Consider the following 21,015-nt stretch of genomic DNA (forward strand, 5'->3'; position numbering starts at 1 on the left):
AAACAAACATTAAAAAAAGAAATTAAAAGACCATATGTACAGGCCTGTTCACGGACATTATAATGTAGGCCACATCTTTAAAAAGTTAACACTGACCTTAATTTGTCAGTATGTAGAATATGTGTATGTGTAATGATATATACTGTCATATACCACACACATTTCTCTTCCAATTCCAAAGGGAATGTTTATTAAAATATAGGCTCAAGAGTAACTGTCAAGCCAATCTTTCTCAGGCCTAGCATGCATAAATTATGACAAAAGTACCAACTACGTACTAAAACAGCTTGCTAGAACCAAGTTTTGGGTGTACGAATGCCAGCCACCTGGGACACATCTGGTCTTCATTATTTTATATAGGCCATTTTGTCAACTGCTGTGTTATCAACACACTTTTGTAAGCTTCACTTCTTACCTGGATTCCAGAACGATAAAATAATGCAGTTATTTCAATTACAAACATTAAGAAACACTTTTATCGAGTTACCACGTTTTAAGATCAATCAGTAACACGCTACACCAAAAAAAAAAAAGAAGAAAGCCTAGACAGATTACAACAGGGGAAAACAACTATACTATTTGCAATAGGAACTACTCCAAAAGAATCACAGGGTTCAGTGATATAAATCAAATTAAGAGGAGGTAGACTTCAGTTTACTGCCTGAAATATAATTAGATCTCACAAATTAAGACCTTTACTCATCTGAAGAGGTCCTCTACGCTGGCTTTTATTCTGCTATATATTCAAGTCTCTTAAATCTAAGAGGGAAGGGAAAAAAAACGAACAAACTAGTTTTACCAAAAATTTTCTGCTATTTAATATCAGCTCTCATCAATTTTCACTCTTCTTTATGTAACTTAGGAGTTCATCTTTATCCATTTGGTAACCGCTTTTTTTCCACTGTTCTCGTAACTGCTGCAACAGAGCCCCAATTTCTTTTCCCGAAGAAATGCCTACTTTTCTGATGTCATGGCCACTCACAGGAAATGGAGGAATGCACCATTGCTGCATTTGCTCAAGAAGACGATGCTCTCCTTGGTACTTCAGGAGTTCACACACACGGGTCGTTGCATCAGATTCCCTAGACTGAGTGCCAAAATCACACACTTAGTTTCACCACACATTAGAATGCTTACTAATCATCTTATCCTAAAAGGTAAATAACCAATGTGAAATTTTTCACTTAAAATAAATGAAATCCACAGAACACAATGGGTCTTAGTATTAATAAATTAGTTCTGACCAAGCCTGTATATACTTACATCTATAATGAAGTCTTGGTAGGGTTTCAATGGTTCTGAACTATCTGCTGCTTTAACCAAATCTTTCCTGTTTTTAACTACAAATATACCAAGGTTTTTCTCTTCTTTTGAAATCTTCAACCTCAAATCCAATTTTGTGACATCATCCTGTACTTTGAATAATGAGGCCAAGACAGTCATTGGCTTTGGTGAAAAACCTTCAACATTTTTACTGACTTTGTTAAATTCTTCTAAACTTGCATTAGTAGGTAAGCCTGTAGGGACAAAAACAATTTTTCACCTATTTTTATTTTTTACAGTGGATAAGTTTAATAAAACATACTAATCTCCTCAACCAATCACGGCTATAGTATACTAAATGTCCTGCCACTAGAACTCACTGGTTCAGTGTGATGCTCCCATCTTACAGGTAAACCACTGATAAACTGTTGCTATTCTTTCCTATAATCCCCCCAAGACCTACAGTAAGGAGCCCTAAAACATTAATTTCCAGAGGCAGAGGCAGAGGCGGTGGTATCAGACGCACAAGTGACACTTACCACTGACTTCTCACCGAGCTACTGTCACACAACATCCACCCCCAACCCACCATTCAATAACTATTTGAAATACACCCAAGTTTCCTTAAGTATGCGGTAGCATATACCACTGTTCTTTCTGAACATTGTAACATTAATTTCCATATGTTACCCTTTAAGTACCTCACATGTATTAATTCACTGAATGTCTCAGCCGTTCCTTTAGATAGATGCAACTATTTTCACACCCCTTTTTTAGATTCAACAACTAATGATTAAAGAACTAACCCAAATCACAAAGTTGATATGCGGCAAAGCATCAGTCAAACCCAGGTCTGATACCAGAGGCCACTGTGTCCTACTTCAGTGCTGTGCTGTCTTTGAGCTGTGTCCTCCTACCTGTGATCTCAGTTTATCCTACTTTAAAATACTCTTTCTCCTTTTGGAATTAGTCAAACATTCTTATGAAATTGTAAACGAGGCATCTCATTGTCAAAATCTCAAATATTTTAGAACTTCTTCTCACCTATGTAAGGAGCCACATCAAGATCATAGATGAGGTTAATCAAGTGATTTACATGGTTACCAATAAGAATTTTTTTCAGTTCCACCCAAATTCTCTCCCCTGATATTCCAGCCAAGCCTTTTGCATTTTCTGCAATTGCTTCCAAAGTCTCAGGATCGTGGTCACCAGGCTTGTCTACAATTCTCCCATAAAACCTACAAAACAAAATTTTCAGACCATGTTACCCCTAGTTGGCATATCACTAGCAAAAATCTAGTTTTTCATTTTACTGGTACTATTCCATACATCTACTACAAGACAACAGAATTAGGGGCTTTAGAAATCATCTGCTCAATTCTCTCTACCTTCTCTTTGTTCCCAGATAACAAAACTGAGATCCAATAAAATGTAAATAATGTTCTGTAATTAGCAAGAAGTAAAACCCTCTGCTCAGTCTGATTTGCAAATCACTGAGCCACTTAGAATGGCTATCAAATGTACTTCCTGGAACTGGTACCTATACTGGATGAATAAAATAGCATTCTTGGAAAGGCACCCAAACAACACCAGAATGCCATCAATGGAGCAGGGTACAAAGTATGCCTGTCTGTGCCCATCAATACTTTTTAAAAAAAATTTTTAATGCTTATTTTTTGAGAGAGAGTGTGAGTGGGGGAGGGACAGAGAGAGAGGGAGACACAGAATTTGAAGCAGGCTCCAGGCTCTCAGCTGTCAGCACAGGGCCCGATGAGATGCTTGAACCCATGAACCATGGGATCATGACCTGAGCCAAAGTCAGACGCTCAACTGACTGAGACACCCAGGAGCCCCTAGTACCCCTCAATACTTTTAATAAAGAGTTTCAAATAGGACACATCTAGTTGCAGACACAGGAGTGTATTTCTTGTAATCTCAGAAATAGAAGCCTTAAAGTATACCTGTATGAACACATCTTTAAAATTCATTTATAATGTACATTAAATGACAGTAACTATGGATGTCAGCCTGTGTTCTATTATTTGCAAAGACAGAGTCTGCAAATACTGAAATTTAAAGAACATTTACTAACAAAATATGTAGGCTCTGTTACAGAATACTCCAAATGTGATCCTAAGCAGTAAAAAATATTACTACACATAAACTAGCCATTTACAATAATTTTTTAAAAAAATAGAACTATCCTACGACCCAGCAATTCCACTACTATTTATCCAAAGAACAGAGGAGTGCTGTTTGAAGGGGCACATGTACCCCACTGTTTATAGCAGCACTATCAACAATAGCCAAAGTATGGAAAGAGCCCAAATGTCCAAATGATGAATAGATAAAGATGTGGTTTATATATACAATGGAGTATCACTTGGTGATCAAAAAGAATGAAGTCTTGCCATTTACAACATGGATGGAACTAGAGTGTATTATGCTAAGCAAAATAAGTCAGAGAAAAACAAGTATGATATGACTTCACTCATATGTGGAATTTAAGACACAAAACAGATGAACATAAGGGAAGGGAAGCAAAAATAATACAAAAACAGAGAGGGGGACAAACCATAAGAGACTTAAATACAGAACAAACAGGATTGCTGGAGGGATGGGGGGGTGGGCTAAATTGGCAAGGCTGCATTAAGGAGGACACTTGTTGGGATGAGGAGTGGGTGTTATATGTAAGTGATGAATCACTAAATTCTATTTCTGAAATCCTTATTACACTATATGTTAACTAACCCAGATTTAAATATATAAAAAGTAAAATAAACATTAAAAAAAAAATGTGAAAAAGGTTAGAACCCAGACTTTAAAAATCATTTCTATCCACAAAACCACGCAAATGCATTTCATGCTTACTAAGTTCATCTGAGGGATTTCCCATGACCACCTCAAACTGTAACCCATGTGAAGGCAAAGACTTTGACCGGTTACTCCGTGTTCAAAGCACCCACCATAGTGGTTGGCCTGTGGTGAGCATTCAATTATCTGTGAAATGAATGATGAGTGCAGGAAATAAAAAGAACACTGGACACAAGAAAAATGATTTAAAGCTGAATTCTATAAAACCATCAAAGAATGCAGTAAATATCTTTGGGAAAGAAAATATGAAGCATCTAAGTAATCTCTCACAGTAAGTCACATTTTACTAAATCTATCAGGGACAGACATTTGGGATGTCACCATTTTGTACACTCACCTGTGCGTTTCACATGATCAGAATTGTGCTCCAGGGTATTAAAAACTGTTACCATTATTTAAAAAAAATTCTTACCGGAAATATCTTAAAATTCGAAGATAATCTTCTTGTATCCTCTGTTTAGCATGTCCAACAAATCTAACTTTCTTATTTTTTAAATCTTCAAAACCACTGAAGTAGTCAAATAAGGTACCATCAAAACCTATTCATTAAAGAAGAGGGGAGAGATATCATCACTGTTAACAAGTAAGACCTAGAAAACAAGAAAGTCAGCTAAAAACTATTATAAACAGTAAAAATTAAGTGAAGAATTACAAAGTTAAAATAGACATGAATAGCATTCATCCATATCCACTATCAAATAGAAGACATAATGGAATAAAAGGCTGTATTTATAACACCAAATAAAAAGATAATATCCAAGAATGAACTAAATAAGAAATACGCTAGTATGAATTGGGGTAGAGACACGAAACAAGCTGATTTTCAAGTAAATATGAGAGAATAAACAAGAATAGCCAAAATAATCTGCGGGAAAAAATAAAAAGCAAAAAAAAAATGGAAAAACTAAAATCATAAACCATAGGAAAAAACATTTATGATCCTGGAATGGGGAAAACCTTTAAAAATATACAGTTAACCCTTGACACAGGTTTGAACTACATGGGTCCATGTAGAGGATTTTTACAGTACTGTAAATGATTTCTCTGTTATTTTCTTAACACTTTTGTCTACCTTGCTTTACTGTAAGAACGCAGTGTATGATACATAGACCATACAAAATTTGTTTTACTTGTTTCTGTTATCAGTAAAGCTTCCTATCAATAGGCTATTAATAATTAAGTATGGGGACAGGGGAGTCAAAGTTAATATGCAGATTTTACACTGCATGGGGATTTACCAAGAAACTAAAATTAGATACACACACCCACAACACCAGAGCCTTAAGGAAATAATTCAACCACACAAAAATCAAAGGTGCCTTCATGGCAAAAACCACCATAATGAAAAGCATACTGAGAAAAATACTAAGTTAATAGAGTCAAATACCAAGTTTCCATAATATACAAAAAGCTTTTGTAAATAAATAAAAATACCACATATAAATAGAAGAAATCGGTAGAAATAAGCTAAGGAAATATTTTTAAAAACCTTAAAAAATGAAGATTTTGCAACCTTAAGTCATAAAAAATTGTAAATCTTTGAGGCAACATTTTTTCACATTTCTATCACGTGGCAAAAATCCAAGTCTGACTGCACTGTGAGCAAGGGTATGGTGAATCAGATCAGGAGACAACTCTGCAGCCTTTTAAGCTTTATGAATTCTGAACCATGTGAACCTAACACCCATTCAAAGAAATGTAACCAAAAAAAATCCCACTATAATGTTCTTTCATATGTAAACAAAAAGAAAAAATTAACATAAGGCATATAAAACCTCAAGCAGTAGAGTGCCCAGTTCATTTCAGTTATCCTTGAACTTTTGCTAGTTTTAAAAATTAAAAATCTCCTGTCCTGGGCAATCAGACAGCTGGTCACTCTAGGGACTGAAAAAAACAGAGCAAAGACAGGTACCATTCAATCATCCAAATGGTGGTGGGGGGGTTGTCAGTGATCCTGACAGATGCTTTACCTTATAAAGGCACTGCCTCTACCTCTGAAGAACAACTACTTGTCAATTTATTTCTGTTTGAACTTTAATGCTCTTTGATTATCCCAAATGCAATACTGGTAAGCTGAAGCATAACACTTCCCAAACTTTTGATTTATATAGCATTTTGATATATATAGAAATTTGAAAGGCTCAAAATTCAAAGAAATAACAGAAAATGGGAAAAAATATCTTTACAAAGTAGCAAATACATGAGGTCTATCGGTCTCTTAATGTAATTTCTCTTAATGAAGAGACGGCTCTCCCTGGTGAGCATGGAAATACTAAAGTCCTTTTCACTAAAGGAAAAATCAAGGTTGGACGCAAAAACAAAAAACAAAACAAAACAAAACACAGGATAAAACGAGCAAAGTGTGAGACACAAAGTAACCAGAAATGGCAAAACTAGGAATGCTTCACCCAGTAAGGCTTGAAAAAAACCTGGACAGAAAAAGTAAAAATTAGTGACAATACACACTGATAGGTGTGCACTTTGTTTTTTGCTCTGAATATCACTTTCAAAATATAATGCATAAAAGTAAGAAATAAAGCAGAGTTGCTAAGAATAATGTAGTGGTCAAGAATGTGACCTCCAGAGCCAGGACACTTAGGTTGGAATCCTGATTCTACAGTTTACCAGCTGCATGACTTTAAGAAAATTACTATAGGTTAAATAGCAGTATCTGCTCCATAGGGATGCTGGGAAGATTCAATTGCTGTGATGTGCTCAGAACCATGCCCAGCACATTACAAGGGCTCAGCAAATGGTAGAAAACAGTAGTTCAGGGCACCTGGGTAGCTCCGTTGCTTAGGTGTCTGACTCTTGGTGTCGGCTCAAGTTATGCTCTCACAGCTTATGAGTTCAAGCCCCGTGTCAGGCTCTGCACTATGTGGATGGAGCCTGCCTGGGATTCTCCTCACTGTCTCTCAAAACAAACTTTAAAAAAAAAAAAAAAAAAGAAAGAAAAGAAAAAAGAAAGGAAACAGTAGTACCAGTAAGAACAGCTTTTACTTTTATAAAACAGTATACTGAAAAAGAATTATTAACCTCTCTTAGGTATGCTTAGGAGAAGCTAGTTACAGATTTTATACATTGCACTAGTTGCAGCAGTTTACCCTAAGTCAGAATGAGGTAAAAAGAAAGGGGGGGGGGGGGGGCCTGGGTGGCTCAGTTGGTTAAGTGTCCGACCTCAGCCCAGGTCATGATCTTGAGAGTCCATGGGTTCGAGCCCCTAGTCGGGCCCTGTGCTGACAGCTCAGAGCCTGGAGCCTGCTTCAGATTCTGTCTCCATCTCTCTCTGCCCCTCCCCCACTCATACTCTGTCTCTCAAAAATAAATAAATGTTAAAAAATCTTAAGAAAGAAGAAGAGGGGCGCCTGGGTGGCGCAGTCGGTTAAGCGTCCGACTTCAGCCAGGTCACGATCTCGCGCTCCGTGAGTTCGAGCCCCGTGTCGGGCTCTGGGCTGATGGCTCAGAGCCTGGAGCCTGTTTCAGATTCTGTGTCTCCCTCTCTCTCTGCCCCTCCCCCGTTCATGCTCTGTCTCTCTCTGTCCCCAAAATAAATAAACGTTGAAAAAAAAAAAAAAATTTAAGAAAGAAGAAGAAATGAACACCGGGAGTGTGATCACATAATGGAGGGACAACATGCCACCAACTGGGCTGATAAATCATGTAGGCTGTGGAAACCCAAGGTCCAATCATGGTAGTCTGTGACCTGAGCTAAGTTACTTAACATCTCAGTCTGTTTCCTCATAAAATGGATTTTATCCTCAGTGAAGTTTTCCTGACAGTTAAATGAGATAAAGTGTATCAAGTGACTCAGAATCTAGCAGGTGCTCTAAAGACATCATCTTTAATGTAATTAGCAGGAGATCCCACCTACAACCCCCTTCTCCATCCCATGAAGCAAATACTATTACAGGTTTTCTCCACTATCTGAAAGTTCACTTTAGGCCACGCTGCCTTTACAAAAGACCTACTCTAAAAGCTGTTTTCACTACCTGAAAGAAATCTGGAAAAGGATTTTCATTTTGATGAAATAGTAATTGCTTCCTCACCTTACACCATTTCAACTTAAGAAAGGTGACACAGAATACTTTTGGATAGCGAGGAAACTTATACTTCATCCTTTCACTATTACTGCTAACACAACCAGGTTATGAAAAGTGGATGCTTCATCTCTCTTTTCTAATCCAAAGTGTTAAACATAAAGGGCTTGCCTAAAACTTAAAGTACAAAAAATAATGCTTCAATTAAGCACTAACTTAATTCACCTACTATGAGTCTCACTGGTTTCATTCACACAAAAATCAAGCTGAGATGATAAACAGGTTTTCTCTTACATGAAACTCTGATTCAAGATGATTCCTAAAATGCAATGCCACGAAAGAATCTGATGTTGTGCCGAGGCACAGCAACAGAGAGGCTGCTGAAGTCATTTATCAGTCTGCACCCAGGCACCAGAAGAAGAAGAGCTAGGGTGGGAACCCACAAAAGATGTGCAGTGGAGACTGACATGGGGACATGCATTTTTCTTACCTGAAATGTTAACCATTTTTAGATGCAATTAGTAAGTTAACACTGAATGTGTACATGTGCCAGTCACTGTTCTAAGGAATTAAAACTGTTAACTTCTTTAATCCTCACAACAGCCTTACAAAGGAAGCTAATATTAACATCCTCCTTTTATAGCTAGTGAGTCATGGAGTCAGAATTTGAACCTGGGACTTCTGGCTCCAGAATCATCTTTTAACCCATATGCTACACTGTTTCTTAGATGAAACTAATGCAACTTCCCAGGTTGGAGGACATTTCCAGAATGCAGATTCACTTTAAAAGGCAGCTTTCAGACAGAATGGATTAAAACATGATCTCCAGATATTACCTAAAAACATAGAATTTATAGTGAGATCTCTGCGTTCAGCATCTTTCTGCCAATCAGTTGTGAATTCTACCTCAGCGTGTCTTCCATCAGTGACAACATCAATCCGCAGTGTAGTAATTTCAAAATTTTCTTCATGAAGCTGTAACGAAATTTTTTTTAGTTTTTAGAACACTGGATGAACTGAATAAAATGACTTCTGACACATACATCTTTCTTTTCAAAGTCACCTGCTGCACATGTATCTTGAAATAGAAAGATAACCACAATATTCAAAGACAGAGCCAAAGAATATTTTTAAAAAATAAATGCATCTTAATTTGAAAAGATGAGTTTGGAACACCTGGGTGCCTCAGTCAGATAAGCGTCCAGCTCTTGATTTCGGTTCAGGTCATGATCTCACAGTTTGTGAAATCAAGCCCCGAATTTAAGCTCTGCACTGACAGCAGAGAGCCTGCTTGGGATTCTCTTTCTCTGCCCTCCCCCTTCTCAAAAATAAGTAAATAAACTTAAAAAAAAAAAAAAAAAAAAGGGAGTCTGATGTTTAAAAAAAGACAACTCTAACAAATGTTGTGGCACAGGAGTGAGGAGGCCTTTAGAACAGTATATTCTAGTTCTTCCAATTTCAATTCAGGCTACTTTGAAACATTTTATAATAACTCTGGTTTGAAAAGAGCTGATTATCAATTTACAACATATATACCACTGAGCAAAGGATCGAAAGAGGAAAAAACACAAACCCTTAACACATCCTGCAACTCACTTACTGGTAATCAATGAAGTCGAAATAAAGTGCTACATATGTCATGGGAAGAAAGATTACCTCAGCTGGGAAAAGCTGAGTAGCTTCAAGAACGACTGACATGTGAGCTGAGCCCTGAAAACTAAGTAGGATCTGCACATGCACACGTAAGAATAACATTTCAAATCAAGAGAAAAGATGACCAAAGGCACAGTGGAGAGAAAGAGGGATATTATCTGTGCAAAAAAGTATAGCTGACAAACAGCATGTTAGCACATGTTAGACAACAAAGGGTTTTACATGCCATGCAGGAATTTGGAATCTCTTCATTAAGAGCTGAAAACCACTACTGATCATTGGAAGTCTGTTCTGGAATTCCTCTCAATCTCATTTCTTTTCTAGAAACAAGTTAGCTCTAGAACTCAAGAATTTAAGGCACACGTTTTCTCTCAAGGAAAGTGGTAAGTAAAAGGTTTGAAATATGAAGACTGAGGCGCCTGGGTGGCTCAGCCGGTTAAGTGTCCAACTTCAGCTCAGGTCATGATCTCGCAGTTCATGGGTTTGAGCCCCATGTCAGGCTGTGTGCTGACAGCTCAGAGTCTGGAGCCTGTTTCAGATTCTGTCTACCTCTCTACATACCCCACTTGTGCTCTCTCTCTCAAAAATAAATAAACATTAAAAAATTTTTTTAAAAAAGAAATATGAAGACTGTGTGAAAATCACTGTAAGAAATAGACCCCTGGAATGCCTACCTTACCCAGGCAAAGAACCAGAGATTACCTCATTAGAAAGGCTAACCTAAAAATGGTTACACCTTGGGACACCAGATACAGTGGGAGTGAAGCACCCCAATGAAAACAAGATTAAGTGGGGAAAAAAAAAAAAGGAAATCAACATGACCTTTATTCCCTTTCCCCACTTGTTTTTTCAAAATGCTAATAACCAGATTTATTCTGGAATAAGGAATAGGCCTACTCATATGGACAGTGATGGTCCCACAACTGGCTGATGTTTCCCACACAAAACTAGAGTAAATCTCTGAAGTCACTTTACAAACACCAGAGGATCACACAAACGTAAGGAAAGAACCAAACCCACAGTTAAAGAAAGCCAACAGGAAAGACAGAAAAAGCTCAGAGGAAAGAGAGACATTATCCAAGTAACTATTAACTGGTATCCTAAAGGAAATAAGATACTGCATCTGAAACAAGAAAAGGAAGTTTTCAAAAGAAGAAAGACCTCTTGGGGTGCCTGGGTGACTCAGTTGGTTAAGCGTCCGACTTCGGCTCAGGTCATGATCTCATGGTTTGTGAGTTCAAGCCCTGCATCGGGCTCTGTGCTGACAGCTGGGAGTCTGGAGCCTGCTTCAGATTCTGTGTCTCCTTCTCTCTCTCTGCCCCTCCCCCACTTGTACTCTGCCTCTGTCTCTCAAAAATAAATAAATGTAAAAAAACAAAAAAACCTGGATGATCAAGCTGAGGCAATCTCATGGAAAGACAAAGATAGGAAAATATAAATTAGGAGACAAAGGTAAAGATAGAAGCTCAGACCCCGTGATCCAATATCCAACATCACAGGAGTTTCCAAACCTGAAGATACCGAACAAAAGGGATGAAATGAGGAGAGGAATACAAGAAGGCCCACTAAGTGTCCCCACACAATGAATGAAAAAACACATACAAACCAAGCACGGCATCTTGGAACTACAAACACCTGATAAAAAGATCAGAAAGGCTTTAGGGCAGGCAAAAAATCTGGTCTCAGAAGAGAAATGTGAATGAGCTCAGACTTCCCAGTGGCAACACAGGCAGGTGGAAAACAGTTCTGAGTGAAAATGACTGCCAGCCTCAAATTCTACAACCAGTAAAACTATCAGACCAGTGTGAAGGTAAAATAAAAAAATTTTCAGACATGTAAGGCTTTTCCAGGTTTCAAACTATTAAAATGAGAGCAAAAAATCAGAGCACCTGGGTGGTTCAGTTGGGTAAGCGTCCAACTTCAGCTGAGGTCATGATCTCAAGGTTAGTGAGTCTGAGCCCCACATCAGGCTCTGTGCTGACAGCTCAGAGCCTGGAGCCTGCTTCGGATTCCGTGTCTCCCTCTCTCTCTGCCCCTCCCCTGCTTTCTCTCTCTCTCTCTCTCATAAATAAACATTAAAAAAATTTTTTTTTAATGAGAGCGAAACCAAGAAAGAATATCACACAGGACTCAGGACCAAGGCAGTCTAGTAAGGAAGAGGCCGGGAAATTCCCAGAATCTGGTGCAGGGAAATCTCGAGATGAGGAATGAGGAGCCCGCCCAGAACATACAGATATGAGAGGAGAGAATGCACCAGGTGAGGTGGTTCAAAACAAGGAACTGAAACTTGACGGGTTTACTCTGGTTTACTCTACTAAGAATTTTACAGAGTAGAGGAATGAATCAGTGGCACACAGAAAGCTACGTAAAAGAAAAATGTTATTAACTGCAGGGAAACCAAAATCACCCAAGAAAGGTAGTCACAATACACTTTACAATCCAGCAATAAACCATAGTTTTAAATGTAAACACTGAATATGAATTCAACCAAAAATGATGGTACATGTACACTGAGAAGACAAGGGAGAAGTGCCTGTGCTGCTGCTAAGAAAGCTGAGCTGCTCTCCTGTGCAGACATCAGCAGACAACATCTTACACCCAGGAAATTTGAAACAAACACTGCAGCAAAGAAAGGTCTTTTTTAGAACCGTGGGGCTAATAGGTAAGTACCATAACAACTAGCTACAGCAGAGGAGGCTACAGCAAAGGAGGATGCAGGGTTTAAGAGGGAGATAGAAAATGACTTTTTTTTTTTTAATGTGTATTTATCTAGAGAGAGAGAAAGACAGAGAGCAGGGCAGAGGCAGAGAGAGGTAAAGAGAAATCCCTAGCAGGCTCTGCACCGTCAACACAGAGCCCGACGTGGGGCTCGAACCCACAAATTGCGAGATCATGACCTGAGCCGAAACCAAGAGTAGGATGCCAGATGCTTAACCCATTGAGCCGCCCAGGCACCCCAAGACTGACATATTTTTTTAGTTTTTTGTTACTTGATTTTTTTTAAAACCTAGAAAAAAACATATAAAAATTCTAAAAATTAAAGGAGAGGCAATGCAATTGCTGTCAAACCTTTCACTCACCCTGGCAGTAATTGTCCCATGCTTTTCCCCTTTGTTGTTTATCATGCGAATACCAGCAGACTGAAACATCTCCTTCATCTGAGCAGGGGTAGCAGTGGTAGCAAAATCCACATCTTGAGGCTTTACTCCACTTAATAAATCCCTCACTGCTCCTCCTGCTATTCTTAATTCATGATTTTCTTTCACAAATAAATCTGAGAGGAGAAAGAATATTTTTTACTTCAATGTATTTAAGAATTACATAAGTACAAAGTTTTTCCCATCTATTAGGAACAGCAGAGATTATTTAACTGAACCTTTTCAGATAAAAATTAGGAGAACAAGGCCCACAGAAATGAAGTGACTTACCTATAGTAGAATGCCTGTCACAACTGTGAGAACAGGGAACTTGCAGAAATTTTCTTGGCAGATTTGGAAGATAATTCCGAATTCCACAATACCCCCAATGTCACCGATACAGATTTGAATTACAACCAAAAAGTAAAGTGAATAACTGCTTTTTCTATTTCAGAATTGTGAGGTGTTCTTACACCTATTTCTCTTCGGGTACTGATGCTGATACTGTATGTTCATGCATAAAACTATGGAACTGTCAAACAACATTAGTCTACCACACCAAGTATGATAATGTTACAACGAAGAATCCACCAAGAAAAAAGTGCACATGATGTTATATCTGCTCCTATCTGTGTTCTAGAAAAGCCATATGAACGCTGAAACTACTGTAAGGGCCTCATTAGAGGAAACCCAGAGTGGACAAGACAAAGTCTACTATAATTACATAATGACTAAAGGACATCATATGGTACCTAGTGAGAATGACATCCAGGAAATGGCCATATATGACCCCCTAAGCCTTGGTTTTGACACGAGCTGGCCTGGCACCCACAACTGGGCCCCAGCGCTCTCCTGCTGAACATCATCTCAGAGAACATCCACGTCAGACAAGTCCACTCGGTGACCATGATGAATCAGTTAAGACAAGACAACTAGTAATCATGTCTAAACACAGAAGAGACACAAACACTGTCAGAGGCACCACCTTATGACAATTAATACATGGGACTGCTCCTTATTTACCCATCGGTTAACAGAGCAGAGTGCTGGGTTCTCGTCTCCTAGGTAAGAATTAAGACACGCATCAGATTTATCCTTGCTGCCTGATACCACCTAACCCACAGCAAAGCCCCACTTCTTAACACCCACCCCAAAACACGATACAAGCACAAATCCTACAAGAAGTTCTTTCTAAAAACCTTTTGCGAGATACTCCAAGGTTCTCCTTGGTTGGTGTTCTCCCTCACTGCAGTAACAACGCACCTGGTGTGTTCCTTGTGGTCTCTGGCTGGTGGGCACTCTCACCTATTTAGCACTGAGGGAAATCCATCAGAGTTGTGGCATCCCTAATCACAACCCGATACGTTAACCTCCATCCCTACCCCTCATCTGCTCTTGCTCCTCCTCTTCCTCTACCTATTCTTCCTAAACCTTCCAGCCCCACTCTCTGCAGACTATCTAAAACAGTCTGCTACAAAGCAACAAATGCTCCCACCCTCTGCCTCCTGGCCTTACCTTAAAAGCTCTCAGAGCTAAGTCCTTCCCAGGAGTATGTGTTCTTCTTTCACTCCATATTTATCAAGTCCCATCATATGTCGCTATTAAGGGTTCCTTTGATATGGGGTTCATGGCCCCTAACCATGTTACTCCAGTTTTCATGAGATTTATAGAGGTCCAGGACCCAAAAAGTGAAGGACTGCCAAACTATTTCTGGACACTACCCTCATTTCTCCCTAGTTCACAGTCTCTTTATCTCCTTCCTGAACAATAGGGCTACACCAGCCCCCTTAAATCCAGCTTCCACAGTCCAGACATAGGGCTCTAAATTATCAACGTGATTAAGCTATGCCACTGTTCCTCTGACTATTCCCAGCGCAAGATCCATATTTCGTCAGTACATTACACAAGGGCCTCCGGAACCATTTCGGTCTCATCTCTCACTAATCTCTGCATCACACTTTACATTCACCAAACTCTCCTGGTAGTTTCCATCTAACTGCTCGTACGGGTCACTTCACCCAAACACCTTCCCCACTTACTGATCTAGCTGAGCAGCTGGCCATGAAATGTCTCTGTGCGCAACCCACACCAAGAAAGGCATTTTGCATGGCAGTCACTTGTACTTAAAATGAAGTTTCACAAAATACATACCACACAATCTCATCTACTGTATCCTCTTTCCCTGTGTTTTAATGCTGGTCATGACCACTAAATCGATTTTATGGTTCACTAATGGGCACCACCCAGAGTGGGAAAAAACACTGATCTATCTCATCCTTATCCTTACTCATCTTTTTTGATTCAGTTTAGAAAGCCTCTCCTAATGGCAGAGTTGACTGAATTTCTTCTAAGCTATCACAGTAACCTAGTTTAATGTGTACTAATTATACTAAAATTTCCTGTTCATTCTCAGGGTAGAAAACCTATCCTACTCATCTTTACACCAACATGGCTCACCAGAGAACTTAATTGTGATATCCTAGATTCAAAAAAATTAAAAAAAAAAAAACTAGAGTGGCCTCGTTGAAATGTGTATTGTTTACAGGTTTCTTCCTTCAAATGAACACAGTAAGAAACCATTTTGAAATCCAAAAAATGAGCAAGTTTTACTTTCATTTGAACCTACTCTAACAGGATGAAGAAGGTCAAGCCTGAATACAAGATAACCTCTGTTATAAGATTTTCATGCTGGCTCACTAAAATAAAATTTTAAGTTCAAAGTCACCTAATAAATTAACTACATTATAGAAAGAGATCCAGAATTCAAAATAATCTAGTCATCATTTTGATTAGCCGTATGGAAATAGATAACTATCTCCAAAAAAAACTCACGATTCTAACATTATGATACAATTGAGAAAGGCATGTAAGGGCATATGTATATGCTTGTGTGGAACAGTCTTAAAAACTGTAAGAAACCAACGATTTTATATAGACCTAAGAGTAGGAATTATCAGGCTTAGACACTCCTTTTTCCCTCAATTACTGTTGTATTCAATCTTACAGAAATCCACATTCCAACAAATTTTATAAACTACATACTCAATGAAATACCTAATGCAACTGAATTTAATTGTAAATTTAAGCCTAAGACTCAAGAAATGCATAATTTCATCATTCCAAAGCTATTAATTTGCTTCAACTGCCACATCTGATAATAAACGATTTTTAATTATGGCTAGCAATACAAAAGACCATGGGACATCATGTGTCAGAAAACTTCTATGTGTCTGTATTTTAATTTTATGTTAACTTTCAAAGTTTAAACTTCTGTGCTTTATGTTTTGAATTTTGAGTTTTGGAGGCTGGGGGTACAGAAAGTGAGTCAAAGTGTAAGACTATCCCATGGCATGACCACATACCACCAATATACAGAAGCTCCCAAACTTCAAGAGTGATCGGGTGTTCCTACTGTCCCAAATGTTACTTTGATGGTTTTATGACATCACATACCTAAGCAGTTAAAAGCTAACTGCTCAGTACTCATCCCCGGCATTGCTTATGGACTATAGCCAAGTGGCCACAGAAGCTCTGGCTTGTCCACCTACCACGTAATGTAGGCAAAAACCACTATGTTTGGAATTTCATTCTCATGTACAGAATGAAGAAAAAAATCTTATATGCCCCTAATATACCTCTACAGTGTTGTCCTCAAGCAAGAGGAAAAACAAATTACATGACATAAACTGACAAATAATAAAATCCTATATAGGGTACAGAAAATCTACTATCCTAGTTTCCCAAATTCTTACATACTGGAAACTAATTTCACATGTGGCAAAGAAGCTATTAAGATCTGAGAACTGATATGGTATTTAACTGCACGGTATCACCACACAATAGCCATCATTAGTGTGTGTGTTTGTGAGTGTTGTTTTCATGGAGAACATCTTATTTTATTTACCAGGACACCCAGGTCTTTAGAAAGTAGCAAAAAACAAAACCAATTATTTGATTTTCTAACTGACTGAGCTTTGCACTAAAAGATTCCATTCTTGCTACTTCCACTATAGCCTAAAAATGTCAAGTCTAGAAAATGTCCATGCTCCCATTTGCCAGTCTTTCAAGGACAAGACCCTGTGGATAAACTACCTGTATCTTTCCACCCTATTTAGTTTCTAAATCCTTAGGATTTCACCTCTTAAAGTGGAGACAATTCAACTCTTGAGGTGACAGTTAGTAAGCCAAATGAAATTGTTAAAATAAAAGACGCTCAAGAACTTATAGTAATCAATATCCAGAGTCTTGTTTCCAAAAGAAAAATGCAGAAGGACCTGAAACAGGCCACCAACAGTTAATTACCTACATCCAAGCATTTGGCACCTTTCTTCCAAGAGGCCTCTTGCAACTGAAGATGGGAAGATTAGGAGCTGGGAAAGGCATATAAAGAAAGAACAAGCTTGAATTCAACTCAGATTTGGAGCTTCTAAACTCGTGTTGCTCAAATAGCAGGCACATGTGGTTACTGAAGTGAGCACTTGAAATGTGGTGAATTAAGATGGTTAGTATGTGCTAACCATCAGATTTCAAAGACTTGTTACAAGAAGGATGTGAAATGTCTCCTTAATAATTTTTACACATATTTTATATTAAAATTATGGTATCTTAAGTAAAGTTGATAAAATGATATACTAAAATAATTTTCATTTTATTAATTTATTTATTTATTACATAATTTATTAATTTCACCCATTTCTTTTTACCTTTAATGTGGTTACTAGAAAACTTTACATCACACGTTGTGACTGATACTTCTATTGCACTGGGAGTTTCTAGCATTTTTCACTGTAATTAAAACTCACAAGCAAGTATCAGCTTTAGGCCCTCGACTTCAAGACCACGTGAAGAATCTATATGAATCAACAAGCTCTGGACCACTGACCTCTGACGTGTATCTAAAAAATCATCTATGTGACAGGCTCTGTGCTGACAGCTGGGAGCCTGGAGCCTGCTTGAGATTCTGTGTCTCCCTCTCTCTCTGCCCCTCCCCCATTCATGGTCTGTCACTGTCTCTCAAAACTAAATAAACGTTAAAAAAAAAAAAAATTAAAAGAAAAAAGGGGGGGTGCCTGGGTGGCTCAGTTGATTAAGCATTCGACTTCAGCTCTAATCATCTTACGGTTCATGGGTTCGAGCCCCACGATGGGCTCTCTGCTGACAGCTCAGAGCCTGGAGCCTCCTTTGGATTCTGTGTCTTTCTCTCTCTGCTTCTCCCCCATTCATACTCTGTCTCTCTCTCTCTCAAGAATAAATAAACGTTAAAAAAAAATTTTTTTTTAAATCATCTAATTTCAAGAATAAGAAAGTAGCTTTGGGAATAAACTGATACAAGGAATGAATATAATGCCATGGTTCCTCCACCTTTTATGCATCAGATTAATAGAGTGGAGCTTTCATAAAAATTTATAGATGCCCATCCTCCCCAGAGATTTCAGTTTAGTGGGTCAGGGTGGGATCCCAGCATTTGTAGATCTTAAAAGCTTCCCAAGTGAATGAATCTAATAGACAGCTAGGGTTGCAAACCACTGTATAAGTCATGCTCCTACATACATCTACCTTTGTGAATTTCTTATGGGCCACTAAAATACCACAGGTTTTGAAATACATCAGTGTGGCTGCTTCGGCAATAGCTGGGCTGATATTCCAAGGTAAGGAATGAGAAAACTGTGACAAGCAATGGAAGCTGCTGTATAATCAAGCACTTAGCTAAAGTCATTTCCCGTGCTCCTTCCAGGTAAGTTTTGCACATGCACAGAGGGGACTCCTATTTCCTTCTGCCTCCTCTGCCTAGGCAGGAAATGCAGCTTGGTGGTTACAAGCTGGGTTCTGAAAACAAGACAGCACAAGTTCAAAATTCAGCTCCCCAGTTATTATAAAAATGTTGGCACATTCCTAAGACTGTTTCCTCATCCACAAAACAAAATATATCTACGCATTAAGCTAGTAAGCCGAATCTTGTAATGTACGTGAAGTACTTAGCACAATATACAGAAAAGCCGTGCTTCGTAAATGAAGTCACTGCTGGACTCTTACATTTTGGCTACTTTTGGATTACCCACGGTAAACTTTTCTTTCCTTAGGTCAACAGCAAAACAAAAACAAAAACAAAACAAGACAAAACCCTCGAGTGTTGGCTAAAAAACTTTAACCCTATGCTCCTCCATTTACACAGGCTTCCAAAGCAAGAAAGCATCCTAATCTCTCACCTGTCAGACTCTTCAATCCTGCTGTGAACAGTGACTGGAATTCTGGAGACTGCAACTTCATTGTAAACAGATACTGCTTGAAAAGGCACAGCCTACTCCAACTACAGCTCAGTAGTGGCCTGCGCCAGGGATTCAGGCACCTCAGCATCTGGGGACAAAGTCACCAACTATACATCTAGGAGAGAAACATGCATGCACAATAATGAAATCTACAAGCCAAGGGAAACAAAGGGATCTACTGCAATTTTATTTAACTGAGACTCTCTCATCTCCTGTTCAGATGAGAAAACTGAAAAAAGTGACAATATGAGAGGCAGACACCTATACTAGATCTATGCTTGTAGCTGTCCACTTTTGTACTCCTGAAGCACTTACTGCTATACTCGCGTCCTCACATTTTACTGCTACAATACCCTCTGGAGAGGTGGGTTTCGGTTAAGGCTTGAGGGGAGCGGTCTGCTAAGGGCAGATGGCTGCAGAAAATGTAACTCAAACACTTGCAGGAACACTTGGCCTCCTCCAAAACATGGGACAATCACTGATGTTTATCACTGTACTTCCCCACCTGCCCCTGAGATTTATGACCCAGGGATATTTCCTAGACACTAGAAAACATGTTTCCCCAAGACTTGTCTTTGCTTCCCACTTTTTCCTCATTCACCATTCCTTCCCATTATGCCAGCTCCTGAGTCCCACCCACACCCTGTTTTCCATGTAAAGTGGGCCTCTTTGAGGGACCAACAGGATTCCAATTGACCCCGAAAGAAACCACTGGAGAACCATTCTTTTCCTTGGGAAGCAGCTTTCAAAACGCGGCGTTGCCCACCAGGAGGAGGAGCGAGTTCCGCTCATCCAGACCACGTGGGGAAGAAAAACAGTCTCCTTCCAACTCCGCCTCAAATCAGAAAAACCCGCTAAGGACCCTGGCCCTGAAGTGGTATGTGCCGTGTCCCACACCAGGTGCCGGACCGAAAAAGCTTAGTGAGACCCTCCGGGGCCCGGCCTCGAGGAAGGGAAAGTTCCCGGGGAAGCCCGGTGAATCAGCCTGCAGTCACTGGAACGTGGCAGGGACACGGCCGCACGACCTCCACGTTAAGCTCCGTTCCGCGGTGTAGAGGAGCCCTCTCACAACCTCAGGGTCGCCCGAGGTGACCCTGCGTGGGGGAAAGTCGGCCGCTGCAGTCGCCCAGCAGCCCTTCCTGGGGCGCGCGTCCGCACGCCTGCCGCACGCCCCCCGCGCGCCCACTTACCAGCCCCGCCGCAGCCTTCGTCCTCATCGCAGCTCACGCACTTCCGGACGGCGTGCGCCGTGACGCCTCCGCCGTGCGTCTGTCGGCGGCGAATGGGGAATCGCAGCAGGGTGTGGGCGGGGCCCAGCGGGCTCTCTCTCTGCCCCTCCGGCCTCCTTAAGGCGCCGCCTGTGGAAGCGCGCAGTTTTCCTGCGCCCTGGAAGGCCGCTGCCACCCGGGACGTGCTGCTGGTTGAGGGGCGAGGGTCTGTTACTTAACTTTGATCCCATCTCCCCACACCTTTCTCTTTCCCTGAGGTGGTCAGACGCCCATCTGCATTGCATGCCTGTGTGTCCTTGGACAAGTGTCACTGTCTTCTTTTGTAAAATGAGACTGTCAATAAAACCTGTTTTAGGTTGCCGGGCTTACATGTCATGTTACTCTCCAGCAAGGAGGAAATGCTCAGTTAGTATTACTATTCCTGCCTGAGACATTTCATCAGGACCTAAGCACAGGGTTCGAGACACACTTGTTCTAAATGTAAGCCCTCTGGTCAAATGAAATGACTGGTCATGTTTTAATTTCCCACCTGGTTTATGTGAAGTCAGAAAGCTGT

The 21,015-nt window shown here is 39.8% G+C and overlaps 1 protein-coding gene and 1 long non-coding RNA gene across 6 annotated transcripts; both read right to left on the bottom strand.

The window, feature by feature from the left end:
* Positions 1 to 173: 173 nt before the first annotated feature.
* Positions 174 to 20,553, bottom strand: TRNT1 (tRNA nucleotidyl transferase 1). 5 transcript variants are annotated; one of them, XM_025921576.2, is made up of 8 exons: positions 20,421 to 20,553; positions 19,171 to 19,345; positions 12,908 to 13,101; positions 9,011 to 9,149; positions 4,550 to 4,676; positions 2,308 to 2,501; positions 1,264 to 1,517; positions 174 to 1,087 (listed from the first exon to the last, which is right to left on the bottom strand). In XM_025921576.2, the coding sequence occupies exons 2-8, from the start codon at positions 19,316 to 19,318 to the stop codon at positions 833 to 835; spliced, it is 1,311 nt and encodes a 436-aa protein (XP_025777361.1). In that variant the 5' UTR covers positions 19,319 to 19,345; positions 20,421 to 20,553; the 3' UTR covers positions 174 to 832. The 5 variants fall into 5 exon arrangements, with proteins under 5 accessions (XP_025777361.1, XP_086553700.1, XP_086553699.1 ...); XM_086697574.1 differs by lacking the exon at positions 20,421 to 20,553 and adding an exon at positions 20,140 to 20,408; XM_086697573.1 differs by lacking the exon at positions 20,421 to 20,553 and adding an exon at positions 19,997 to 20,408.
* LOC147583496 (uncharacterized) lies at positions 6,154 to 8,998 on the bottom strand. The gene is made up of 2 exons (XR_015248277.1): positions 7,738 to 8,998; positions 6,154 to 7,502 (listed from the first exon to the last, which is right to left on the bottom strand). It is a non-coding gene; the product is annotated as an uncharacterized LOC147583496 (long non-coding RNA).
* Positions 20,554 to 21,015: the final 462 nt, after the last annotated feature.

Source organism: Puma concolor, chromosome A2, assembly GCF_028749965.1.
Source record: "Puma concolor isolate L17-30 chromosome A2, mPumCon1.1.hap2, whole genome shotgun sequence".
NCBI classification, from domain to species: domain Eukaryota; kingdom Metazoa; phylum Chordata; class Mammalia; order Carnivora; family Felidae; genus Puma; species Puma concolor.

Excerpts from the sequence above, each read along its gene's own strand:
- TRNT1 (XM_086697576.1), bottom strand. The coding sequence starts at position 19,827 with ATGAGGAAAAAGTGGGAAGCAAAGACAAGTCTTGGGGAAACATGTTTT. Across the intron at positions 19,319-19,776 it reads TTGGGGAAACATGTTTTCTA|ATGCTGAGGTGCCTGAATCC; the intron begins GTGTCTAGGAAA and ends CTTTGTCCCCAG. Across the intron at positions 4,677-9,010 it reads TATAAATTCTATGTTTTTAG|GTTTTGATGGTACCTTATTT; the intron begins GTAATATCTGGA and ends TTTAATGAATAG.